Source organism: Colias croceus, chromosome 17 (genome assembly GCF_905220415.1).
Source record: "Colias croceus chromosome 17, ilColCroc2.1".
Classification (NCBI taxonomy): domain Eukaryota; kingdom Metazoa; phylum Arthropoda; class Insecta; order Lepidoptera; family Pieridae; genus Colias; species Colias croceus.
Genome location: NC_059553.1, coordinates 8,211,717 through 8,224,734, shown reverse-complemented (window position 1 = coordinate 8,224,734; position 13,018 = coordinate 8,211,717). Strand labels below are relative to the sequence as shown.

At 31.7% G+C, this 13,018-nt stretch overlaps 2 protein-coding genes across 3 annotated transcripts; both read right to left on the bottom strand.

The window, feature by feature from the left end:
• Positions 1 to 1,403: 1,403 nt before the first annotated feature.
• LOC123699057 lies at positions 1,404 to 9,239 on the bottom strand. The gene is made up of 3 exons (XM_045645917.1): positions 8,959 to 9,239; positions 6,014 to 6,249; positions 1,404 to 2,217 (listed from the first exon to the last, which is right to left on the bottom strand). Exons 1-3 carry the CDS (start codon positions 9,163 to 9,165, stop codon positions 1,815 to 1,817), a joined length of 846 nt encoding a protein of 281 aa, XP_045501873.1. The 5' UTR covers positions 9,166 to 9,239; the 3' UTR covers positions 1,404 to 1,814.
• A 505-nt stretch (positions 9,240 to 9,744) lies between these two features.
• Positions 9,745 to 11,762, bottom strand: LOC123699056. 2 transcript variants are annotated; one of them, XM_045645915.1, is made up of 4 exons: positions 11,512 to 11,762; positions 11,236 to 11,447; positions 10,660 to 10,895; positions 9,745 to 10,161 (listed from the first exon to the last, which is right to left on the bottom strand). In XM_045645915.1, exons 2-4 carry the CDS (start codon positions 11,434 to 11,436, stop codon positions 9,765 to 9,767), a joined length of 834 nt encoding a protein of 277 aa, XP_045501871.1. In that variant the 5' UTR covers positions 11,437 to 11,447; positions 11,512 to 11,762; the 3' UTR covers positions 9,745 to 9,764. The 2 variants fall into 2 exon arrangements, with proteins under 2 accessions (XP_045501871.1, XP_045501872.1); XM_045645916.1 differs by having other exon boundaries at positions 11,236 to 11,437.
• Between the last annotated feature and the right edge of the window lie 1,256 nt (positions 11,763 to 13,018).

The window sequence follows — 13,018 nt, the reverse complement described above, 5'->3', positions numbered from 1 at the left end:
GCGTTCAAACAAAAAAAAAAAAACAAATTTCACTATTAGATTAATATATTTTATTTTATTAGATAATAACATCGTTGAAGATCAATCGTTTATTGTCTCGCGTAATCCAAGTAATGCACTTTTAAGAGTTTTCTTGTCTTTTTATTCAATAAATGAATCGTGAGAACTTTCCTATTGAAAACTATCAGTCACAATTTAATAATGAACATCGTGGGATAATAAATATAGCGAAAAACTACAATTTTGTAAATTAAATGCAATTTATAACCTCGTTACTTCATATAAAGAGGAATTAGGAATCTAATGCTTCCCGTAATAAGCGATTGGTATATTGATTAAATTAAACAAACGTCTATGACATAAATTTTGCTTATTAAGTTATTAAATGGTCTATATAGAGTTGGAAACTTGGAACTAAAAAACACACATTCTCTTTACATTTAACTTGCTAATAGTAAAATTTGAGATATTTTTTTTCTGAAGTTTATCCCCTACTTTTGGTATAGATTCTGTCAATCGGTTATCTTTATAGTAACTTAGTTATATACTACTAGTGGTCCGCCCCGGCTTCGCCCGTGGTACATATTAAAATCATCGCAATAAAAGGTAGCCTATGTCCTTTCTCGGGTATCAAAATATCTCCATACCAAATTTCATGCAAATTGGTATCTATAGTAGTTTAGGCGTGATTGAGTAACAGACAGACAGACAGAGTTACTTTCGCATTTATAATATTACTAGCTTACCGCACGCGGCTTCACCCGCTTTGTCTAAAACCTAATAAATTATATACTAAAACCTTCCTCTTAAATCACTCTATCTATTAAAAAAAACCGCATCAAAATCCGTTGCGTAGTTTTAAAGATTTAAGCATACAAAGGGACATAGGGACAGAGAAAGCGACTTTGTTTTATACTATGTAGTGTCTGATAAAGTGATAAGTACCTACCTATAAGTATGGATGGAGTACCTTAAATTCATACTTAAATTTTTTTTCTTAAAATACAAAACAAGTTCTAAATAACGATTCTCAAGCTATCTGCAGTGATGCAATCGAAGAATGAGTCCATACGATAATTTGGTTATATTGTAGTAGGCTAAAGGTCCCATAAATCGACTCACCTATAAGGGATTTAGTAACCTAGATTCTTATGGTAATTCTCGTAATACTTATATAATGAAGTGTTTAACATATTACGCGATGAACATTTATTAAATGATTTATTTTGATTCAATATTGACTCAAAGAAAATATGTAAATTGGCGGTTGTAGAGAAAGATCTAAGGAATAATTTATCGTTATTTAATGTGTTTTTTTTTAATGAGATAATAATTTAATCGGATATTAAATGAAATATAAGTTATGCGTACTCTGTTCACAATGTATTAAGTAAAACACAAAATATTATTAAAATAATTTATTTTGAATTTTACAATTATATGAATAGAAAAATATGAGAAAAATACTAACTAGATTAAAATGGCTCAGTATAATAAATACAGTACTTATTTAAACAATGAAACCTCATATATTATCAACCCTGCTCCACAAATATGTACTTAACTAATATAAAGTTATTTTGTAAAATCCAATTTACACTTCAGAAGCACTTGTATAAAAGTAAAAGAAAATAATACAAACGTAAAGAAAGAGGTCGAGTTTTAATGAATTCCTAGAATTACAAGTGTTACATACATTTCTGTTCTCTACTAAGAGTGAATAATTTGCAAAAGGACTAACCTACTTTCTATGTTTTTATCACAATTGCTGCACAATAATAAACAATTTTCATATTTAAATACTGTAAAATCACTCAATCGTTTGATATAGGTTTAATATTACACCAATGGACGGTCTCCGTCAAACTAAACCCGAGTTTCACGTACATATTCCTAGCACTCTGATTGCCAACAACGCAAAACGCCACGACCTGTTTGCCTTCTTCTCTCAATCTATTTGACATTAGCTTCAGTACCATTTCACCATAACCCTTTCTTCTGTGTTGTTCTAATGTATAGAGGTGTCCAAGTGCGCCCATTTCCTTGACAAAACACCAGGCTATAAGTTCGTTGTTATTGAATAGTCCATAACCAAGTTTGGCTTTTATTAGCAGCTCGAAGTACCACACCGAAGATGGGTAGCGATGTGGCCAAACATCATCTACTAGTTTTACATACTCTATAGGTAACAACTTGAATGAAAACCCTGGTGGTAATCTGAAAATTGAAATAAAAAGTTATAAATGTAGTTTAAAAATAGAAACACGCTTGAATAAGATAACCTCATGAAATTATTGTAATAATAATTATGTCACCGATCCTTAAAAAGTTTGAATTAAATCGCTCTGTTGAAAGTGGTTTTAATCGTATCGTGTCTAAAAGAGTCGGATACGTACACATAATATAATAAAGCTAATAAAAGCATGTTAAAAAGCAAGTTCATCACAATTAAATTATATATATCGTCGTAGTATCGTATCCTTTTTGACCCCAAGACCCCCTCCTATCTCAAAATGAAATTTAACTTCCTGCATTGTGAAAGCTATTCTCTTCGTTCGGTCGATAGGCTTGTTCTGTCTACTCCTTTTCATCGAACACATTTCTTTGGTAATTCCTTTACAGTCACTGCCATAAACCTCTGGAATGAACTGCCGATAAACATCAGACAAGCTCAATCCCTAACTTGTTTTAAAAATCTCGTCCGAAATCATTACTCAAATCTGGCTTTTGACTCGGTATAGCATATTTAGCTCATTATAATAATTATGTATTATTATATGTATGTATATTATTTCTCTAATGACTCCTTGTTCTTTGTCTTTTATTATTTTATATGTATTATTGTATATGTATTTATAATATGTATGTACATATATATATTTTACATATGATATGTTTATTTTTTTATGTATGTTTTATTTTATAGTATTTAGTTTATAATCTTTATTAAATAATATTTTTATTATCTTTATATAACATTATTATTTATTTATCTTTGCGTATACTTTCTACCAACCTACCTCCTATTTCTAGTTTATTATTTATCCTTCTATCAGTTGGTTGCCTGGAAGAGATCACTCTTGAGTGATAAGGCCGCCTTCTGTGCTGTTTTTCTTTTAGAATAAGTTTTGTTTGTATTGTATGTATTTTGGCAGCACAATAAAGAGTATAAATAAATAAATAAATAAATAAATTTTAACTGAAATTTGAATTAAGAGTCTCTAGAAAGAGTCTTATTACAATATAGAGTAAGAGTCTTATACATAACTAGCGGTCCGCCCCGGCTTCGCCCGTGGTACATATTAACGTTTTCTCTACATAAGAACCATCCTCGTACTTCAAGGAATATAATAAAAAAAGAATTATCGAAATCGGTTCAGCCGTTCTCGAGTTATGGAATTACAACGAAAAGTGGCATTGATTTTTATATATTAGACTAGCGGTCCGCCCCGGCTTCGCCCGTGGTACATATTAACGTTTTCTCTACATAAGAACCATCCTCGTACTTCAAGGAATATAATAAAAAAAGAATTATCGAAATCGGTTCAGCCGTTCTCGAGTTATGGAATTACAACGAAAAGTGGCATTGATTTTTATATATTAGATATAATGTTTGTAAATAACCAATAGTATCGCTTCAAACGCTAAACGCATCAAACTTCAAATTGAATGAAGCGATTTGATTGGTTCTTTACAAACACATTCCTCACTACACATTCTCACACATTGTTGGTGGGGAAACACCCTTCTCAGGAAAAGGGAAGTTAAAAATAGTAATTGCATCCTACTAATATTATAAATTTTATTCGAAAGTTTGTGACGATGTGTATGTGTGAGTTTGCTACTCTTTCACGACAATACTACTGAACCGATTACAATGAAATTTAGCACACATATAGAGGGTAACTTGGATTAACACATAACATTAGGTTTTATCCTGGAATCCCACGGGACCGGGAACTATGCGGGTTTTTCTTTGAAAACGCGGGCGAAGCCGCGGGCGGAAAGCTAGTTTATTATAGTCAAGTAAAAAATATAATCTTTTTATCTACCTATGAGTAAATTGCATGCATACATCATAAATTCTTTGACTTTCCTTATAATTATTTTCAGATATCCTTCACAATATCACAATATAGATATAGAATGTAATTTTAATTTTATTGCCATATAATTATGCACTTTATTTAATGATTAAATGTTTTATAAATAGCAATGCAATTTACTTAGTGATCATATAAAAGCAACGACCTAATACCCTGTTATGACATCGAAGTTATGTCAATAGTATTTTGAACTGTACCTATGTAGCAAAATAATTTGTACTTTGTTCTAAAATATTGCCAAATAATATGTTTATACAGATCGTTTCTATCAATAATTTTTCACGAAATATCATAATATATTATTATAATATTATGATGATAATATTTATTTATTTATTTATTTATTTTAATTCTTTATTTAACACACACATAGGTACAGAAGATAAGAGAAAAACATATAGATAGGTACACATGTTAAATAGGCGGCCTTATCGCTTTCAAGCGATCTCTTCCAGGCATTTTTTTAATATGTTGGTTTTAATTAAAAAAAGACGTGTGGCCACACGTGTGGCACTCGGGGACTGCCGCTGTAAAGCTATTGCATAGCATGCGTTCAAGCCACACCTCCGTGCCCGTCGGAGTGGGGAGCGTGAGGTTTTTTCGTTACGGAATTTCTGGATTCGGTCCCCGCGCTCCAGGTCCGCGATAGAAGCTATGCAATGTCTTAAAAAGGTTATAAATCCAAATGAAGCGTGAAGCCATAAAATACAGCTTTCTTTCACCCACACAGCTAGTTGTTCTAATTTCGTAAATCGTGGTAAAACGTTACATATGTAACGTAACAGGGTCAAACTTTATCAGGTTAATTATTATATTAATATATTCCTACACATTTTTTAATAGTACAAGACTAAATATAAGGTGTAAATGCATATTTTTATAATTTCACGTTTATTTGTTACTACTTTTCTGCCTTTGGCCTCGCCCGCGTTTTCAAAGAAAAACCCCCATAGTTCCCGTTCCCGTGGGATTTCCGGGATAAAACCTATCCTATGTTGCTCAGTGAAGATGCAGCTTTCTAATGGTGAAAGAATTTTTGAAATTGGTCCAGTAGTTCATGCGTGAAAACCATACATACATACATAAATATTAGTATAGAAGTATTATAGACTAGCCGTGTTCCGCGGTTTCACCCTCATTGATCCGTTCTTAGCATGATGATAATATATTATAACCTACATGTTATCTTCCTCGATAAATGGGCTATCTAACACCGAAATAATATTTCAAATCGGACCAGTTGTTCCTGAGATTAGCGCGTACAAACAAACAAACAAACTCTTCAGATGTAGGTATAATAATATAATATGAGTATAATATAGATTTCAATAGATATTATTTCCAGTGTGGAAGTGATGGCGCTTTAAAGCGCTCTGCCATAATGTGGTCAAAGCTTTGTACACCTATGAAGGACCAGCGGCAATACAATAATGTCACGAGTGAATATTATAAAAATACTAGATTTCCGCCCGCGGCTTCGCTCGCGTTTGCAAAGGAAAACCCGCATAGTTCCCATTCCCGTGGGATTTCCGGGATAAAAACTATCCTATCCTATGTGTTAATCCAAGTTACCCTCTATATGTGTGCTAAATTTTATTGTAATCGGTTCAGTAGTTTTTACGTGAAAGAGAAACAAACATCCATACATCCATACAAACTTTCGCATCACTAAATAGTATAAAACAAAGTCGCTTTCTCTGTCCCTATGTCCCTTTGTTTGCTAAAATCTTTAAAACTACGCAACGGATTTTGATGCGGTTTTTTTTAATATATAGAGTGATTCAAGAGGAAGGTTTTAGTATATAATTTATTAGGTTTTAGACAAAGTGGGCGAAGCCGCGGGCGGTAAGCTAGTTTATAATATTAATAGGATTAAGAAATAATAATTTATATTCTTAAATACTTACGTGATATCATAGATTGGTGCATTGTTTTCTAAATAAAAAGTTTCAGTTGATGTAATACTGGTAAATTCAAAATTTTTTTCACTCTGTATTGCCAACAAGACATTTTTTATGTGTTGTGGTGCAAATGGTATTTCCAAAGATTGTTTCCAGTTTATGATTTTTGTTTCTTTAAGAGCTTTTATAAGCTCACTTGTGTCATCTTTAGGGGATTGAATAATTACTTCGTTGAATTCAGCCTGTAAAATAAATATTAACCACAAAATCATAATATTGTTATATACTTAGATAATTCAATGTATAGCTACATTATTAAAGTTTTTGACACTGAAGCCCGTAAGTTGTAATAATATTTAAATAGTTTATTCAATGCTTTTAATATTTAAGTCAAGTCTACTAATTGCATTAGATTATAACAGATTATTATTATATTATAGATGATTGTTAGTGAATCTTGAAACATAAATATAACTGCGCCTATATGTTAGATAGACAACAATACTTAGGTAAGCAATTTTGCTCTTTCGATTGATCAGGCGCTAGAAATTTAACCTTGATCTAGTTATTTGACAAGTTACGAAGAATCTATTTCCATCAGAATCATTTTATATCTGCTAAAGGAGAATGGCAAACTCCCATAGGACTCTGGGCCTGATCGTTACACTGATGATTTATGGGTGATTAAATAGATAAAAATATACAGACTCTATGAATATAATAATTATAGATCTTTTCTATGGGATAGCAGAGATATTGGGATATTGATTAAGATCAATTTTGAATATAACATTACTAAGGCCCTTCTGCCATTAGGTACGATACTTCTAGAATACGATACTCGCGTAGAATACTACTTAGATATTTGCTGGCTACCCGATGCTCGCATATTATGCGACTGAAAAATGACTAAATTCATCATTATTGTGCCTCGTTTTTGTGGACCGACGTTATAATAATAATAATTCATTTATTTATTGCAACAACAGTTACGTCGTTATGTCGAGCATTCAGCAATTCCAGTGACGAAGAAGCTCTTGCAGTTTTTCTTTTTTATAGAAATAGAAGACGCCAACGTAAGAGTAAGAAGTACTGGATTCATCCATATATTGAAAGAAACATAAATTGTAGAGTTTTTGTAGCCGAACGAGAACTACAACATGATGATTAGATATTTTTATCTTTCTAACGAAGAGATACGCGCGAGAGTCGAGACACGATGCAAAAGCGACCGACACGGTGAGTAGTGCTATACTAGTCGCGGACGTGTAGGATACCAGTAGCGTAGTGTGCGAGCCTACATAAAAATGTATGTGAGATACTCCGCGGCGACTATAGGTCTACCAGAATCTGATGGCATATTTATATTTAAGAAATATAAGATTTTCATGTGGCAACTTATTTGACAACTATCAAAATGGTTGTCAAATTATTTGTCTTTTTTGCAGTTGATGAATAATTTTTAGGATTTTGCCTAAAAATTCTTCGAAAATGTCGAAAAAGCCGCTGCGATCACAAGCAAGAGGTGTTGTTTATAATGTGTATAAAAAAACATTCGATGAAGAAGGGTCAAACACATCACAATTTTCAATTTTGAAGATTTTTTTGGTAAATTGGACTTACCCGTTTTGATACTTTAAATTAAAAAAGATTATAATATTTAGGTAACTATAATATTGTTTGTTGATTAGAATATAATTTTATGAAAACTTATTAAAGGAGTTTCCAATACGGCTATTCGTCAAATCCAAGCTGTCCAAGTCAATTTTATAATGTGTGTATAAGTTAATACTTACGAAAATAAACATAGTTTTATTTTATTTTATAAAAAATTATAAGCAGTTATGATCTACATTAACATTATATCGATATTTTCACATGGCATACTGGTAATGAATATACAAATATAGGTATGTGTAAATAATAATATGTATTACCTGTATAAAAGTAATATGTATAATTGTATATTATACATGTAAGTATGTACCTTTAAAATATTACGTGGATATCTCATTATTAAGTACAACCGGTTGTCTGGAAGAAATCGCTATTTAGCGATAAGGCCGCCGTTTGTTACAATGTATCCTAGTTTAAGTCTCAATTTGTAAATTGTAAGAACAATAAAGTATGAATAAATAAATAAGTACAGTATTGTCCACTTATGTAATGTGACTAATGATATTGAGGACAAAATAAAAAATAAGCAGTATCAAGATCGTTCAGTCCATTTTCCCCAGGGTTGCACACTCAAAATTTTGATTTCCCTAATTGCCATCAGATTCTGGTTTACCTATAGTCTCCGAGACTTGCAGGATACTTGAATCGCCTATTCGTATCGTAATGGGAAGAGGGCCTAAAACTTCACTCAAATGTCAAACAACAAACATAAACAAATCACTCATCACTGACACAATTATGATTAATAATTTGACATTTTATTAATGGCCAGCTACCTAAATAAAAATGTAATAATTATTATTGAGTAAAACATGTTTTTATTTTATAGAATGATCTAAATAAATTAAGATATGTGTTAAAAATAAGTTAAGTTTTGCTTCTGATTTATAAAGCATTTGAATTCAATAAAATTAAAAATAAAATATAGACATTCATTCGTATTAATCGATATATTCGACTTTTTTACTCCTGACAACACTGACAATCTCTGCTTGATAAGACCGGTAGTCATAGAAATCTAAATAACAATGCCGGTAGTGAACACATTATCTTTTTTTCAAAGATTTGTTTTCCCATAGAATCTGAAGTAAATATTTTACCAAGAATTACTAAAAATAACATAATGAATTTTAAATATATTATGATTTCTGTAACAGTTAGGCCCAGTTTCGCCATTCTCCTTTAAAACGCTACGAAACCAGCAATGCAATCCATATAATCTGATCACAAAATAATTTTGGAATTATTAATTATAAGAGATATTAAGTACTCACTTTTTTGTTAATGCCTACAAAGCCATTCGATAAATCACCGTAAGGACAGTAAACTTTGAATCCATATTCGACGCCGTTTTCAAGAATGCATAATTCAATATCAAGAGTGGTATACCCAGATATTCCTCGAGGAAATAAGTTTTTAAACTCGTTCATGAGATCTCTCCACCTTTCCACAGGCAAAAATATTAGCGAGTCTTCGTACATGGCAACAACCAGAACACAAGGAATTTGATTTAAAATATTACAGTCTGTACTCTGTACGCGTCCACGGCCGGTCAATCATCAATGCACACTGCATTACTGTTTTCCTTCTCATTTATCAAGCTTGATATGATAAATGAATCATCAGTTGTTTGAAATTTGAAATACATTCTGAATACCTACTCTTGTTATCATTATTGTAGGTGAATTTATAAATATAAAAAGCTATATTACAACGAGACAAAGAGTTTTTAAATAACTTACAAAGGTTATTTTTTTATTATATAAGTATAAATATTGATGTATTAACTTTATTGCTGGATTTATTGCAATTCAATGTACATCCAACGATCTGTAACAGTCGTGTTTAAAATAGCGATAAAATTTAAGTATTTTTTTTAATGTAATATGTGATGTATGTCTGTGATGGGAATGTCCGGAAATGTGTAACTATTTGTAAAATGTTTATATTAATTAACCAACAATATAGATATAAATACATTAATTTCAGCTACATGTCTAAATAAATGTTGTTTTTCTTATAGTATCTTTCAAAGGAGCTGGTAATAAATGAAACAAACATTCAACATTTAGAAACAAATTTATTTAGGTGTTATCAGTACCCAGCTGACATTGCCAAAGTATTGGAAGCCTAACTTCTTGAAGAGTTTTTGGGGTTTCACATTATCTACCAGAGTATATGAAAGAATATCGTTGTTGTCTTTCAACTGATCGTTAATAGCATATTTTGTCACGACTTCTGCATAACCTTTTCGTCTGTGTTGCTCAAGGCAATACAGGTGGGTGAGGGCTCCTTCAGAACCCACAGTTATCCAAGCTAATGGTTCATGGTTTATAGAATATAGGACATAGGTGAGACCATTCTTCATCAATACCTCGAAGTATTTCCTAGACCATGAACCCGTATATGTCCAGGTTTTGTCAATCAAGTCTATGTGCTCTGGCGTAAGTGGTCCGATATAAGTATCGGGTGGACAGCTGTAACAGGGGAAAGTGTTAATTTAAATAATATAACTAGCTGCGGTCTGCGGTTTCACCCGCGTGGCTCCGCTCCTGTTGGTCTTAGAGTGATGATATATAGCGCCTTCCTCGATAAATGGGCTATTTAACACCGAAAGAATTTTTCAAATCGGACCAGTAGCTCCTGAGATTAGCGCGTTCAAACAAAAAAACAAACTCTTCAGCTTTATAATATTAGTATAGATTATGACTGAAAGTATGTACTCTTGTAGGTCATCTCGTGTTCCAGTTCTATTGTTCGAGACTATTGTCAATTGTTTATTTGTTTAATTACGTCGGTTATTATTGGATATGATAATGCAATTTAGGTCATTCAGTACAAAAGGCAAAATGATGCATCAATTTATATTTATAAGCGCTAAGGAAAAATTACATTTTTGCAAGCATTTTTGGGTAATTCCTAATAGCCATGATGACATGAGGAAAATAAAGAAATATGTGTAACATAGAAATTACCTCAGGTTTTCGAATGGCGCGCTTTGCTTATCTAAATAATACGTGTTAGCTTTCTCATCAAATTTGAATTCCAGATTGAAATGAGCACTAATTCTTTTTGTACATTCAATAACTTCATCGGAAGCTGATTGGACTAAAAGTGGTTTATTCCAATCTATCAATTTCGTCGTCAAAAAACTTTCTTCTATGATTGAAATATCATCTAGTGGAAGGATCATAATTTGCCGAAATTCCTCCTGTAATTAAAAATATATATGTAAATAGTTCCTAGTCTTTTGAGGGGAGGTAAAGGACAATTGCATCGCTATGTAACTGTTAGTTTTTAACGGCTTTGAATGTTTGGTATTTTTCATATAAGAGTAAAAAAAGATTAATTTATTTGCAAATTGAGACAGCCAGGGTAATCGGCTAGTTATTATTTATTAATTAAAAATGTAACTCCATCCCAGTGATAAACCGGAATTACAAAAAAGTTAGCCAATGAATGTAGCTTTCTCTCTATAAGAGCTTATTCAACGAACTCGATATTTACTAAGTACTTATTCTTATAGCATTAGAATAGTTTTTGAGCAATACCTTATCTGAAATCGCAATAATACCATTGGCCAGTTCGCCGAATGGGCAATAGATTTTCAACTGCAGGTACGAGAGGATCCCGGGGTATTTCAGCTGAGTGTTCATTAGAGTGTGGGCTATCAGATGTCGGGGCCAATTCTCTGTATATGCATCCCTCAATTGATACCAAGCGGAATGCGAAATTTCGACAAACGGTTCCATTCTGAAAGCGTCTATTAACATTCATTTAATATTTTAATTAAAAATTGTTTATTTACACTCATAATTTATACCAACCTCTCCACCCTAAATCAGACCATGGAATATAACCTTTATCACACTTTCATTAATTTATAGAAAATAATGCACTGTATTATATTTCATTTTGACATTGAAATTCACGATAAGATACAATTGTCATTACAACACTATAGTCACAACGTGATTGGAATATGAGTTTTATTTATAAATAGTAGTAAATACTCCTTCAACTGAGAGAAACCTTTTTTCGTCCTCTCCAAGATTGAGGTAATCGTTGAAAGAAGTTGACCGATAAACTCACGCCTGCAGATAATATTACTAATATAATTATCTCTGTACAAATAACGAAAGATATAATGTCTATCAGCTTGTTATTATATAATGTACTTTGTTTCGAAGATATAAAGTATATTTTGCAAATTTTGTATCAGCTTTACGTATGATATTTCTTTTAAATTCTCAAAATGAAAGTGCATTATGCACAAGCGAATCAGTTCTACATGTCTTCGTTAGATGGCGCTATTTAATATCATTAAAAGCTCTACACAAACTATTTTAATTTAAAGAGATATTATTTAAATTCGTCTGTGAATAAAATATACTATCCAGCTCCAGTTTGTTTAATTTATGCCAAGAAAGACTAACGAAACCATGATAATATAGATTTAAACCAATTTCTTTTATATACGGACAGATCGTAAAATTAAATGAAATGCTTAGTTTTCTCATGATATCCATTTTCAGGAATGGAAATTTCCCCAAAGAAATAATTTATTAAAATGCCATCTGGTTCGCAACTTTGGAACTACTACGAAGCGAAATAATTGTTTCTTGGTTCATATCGAAGTTTTAAGCGACAATTGACATTGTTACCCAGTTGCCTCTTGTCGTGTTTGTGTTTATTGTCATTGTTCACCACATTCACTGAAAGAGGCATTGTCAATAGGTACGGTTTAATACACAATGAATACACATTTAGTTCTTGTTTTCTCTACAATCATCATAATATTATGCGATCATTTAACACAATATCCGATATTTGGATAATGTGCTATTATAATTTGACTAATGTTCCGCCCCGGATTTGCCGGTAATAGGAGGTACTTCATTTGCTGTATTGTTTTAGTATTTAACTTATTATTTTTCAAATCGAGTTCTAGGTAGTTGTTAGACGTGTGTAACAAATTTATATGCATTTTTAATCTTGTCCTGAAGTTATTTCTAAAGAAAATGATTGCACACACACTACGAAATACCAAAAATCTAATGAAAGGACGTAAAAAATAACAGCAGTATGGTCTAATTTTACTTCATTATACGCACACGAATAGTTTCTGGGCCCTTATTCATGTTCCCGCTTAATTAACATTTTATAAAAGCGAATACTTAAGTTCGGGACTACACATGTTCATACGGATTTCATTTAATTTATATACATAGGTATTCTACACTAATATTAGAGGAAATACTTACCTTTATCTTTGTACCTATTAGTATAGATTATTAGTACCTACCTTGGTACCTACCTATAGATGACTGTAAC

What these genes read in the sequence shown, in the direction of transcription:
- LOC123699057 (XM_045645917.1), bottom strand. Translation starts at nt 9,165, where the DNA reads ATGTACGAAGACTCGCTAATATTTTTGCCTGTGGAAAGGTGGAGAGAT. An exon ending in TTGTAGGCATTAACAAAAAA is followed by an intron (nt 6,250 to 8,958) that starts GTGAGTACTTAA and finishes TTTATTTTACAG; the next exon opens with GCTGAATTCAACGAAGTAAT. An exon ending in GCACCAATCTATGATATCAC is followed by an intron (nt 2,218 to 6,013) that starts GTAAGTATTTAA and finishes TTCAATTTTCAG; the next exon opens with ATTACCACCAGGGTTTTCAT.
- LOC123699056 (XM_045645915.1), bottom strand. Translation starts at nt 11,436, where the DNA reads ATGGAACCGTTTGTCGAAATTTCGCATTCCGCTTGGTATCAATTGAGG. An exon ending in TTATTGCGATTTCAGATAAG is followed by an intron (nt 10,896 to 11,235) that starts GTATTGCTCAAA and finishes TTTTAATTACAG; the next exon opens with GAGGAATTTCGGCAAATTAT. An exon ending in GCGCCATTCGAAAACCTGAG is followed by an intron (nt 10,162 to 10,659) that starts GTAATTTCTATG and finishes CCCCTGTTACAG; the next exon opens with CTGTCCACCCGATACTTATA.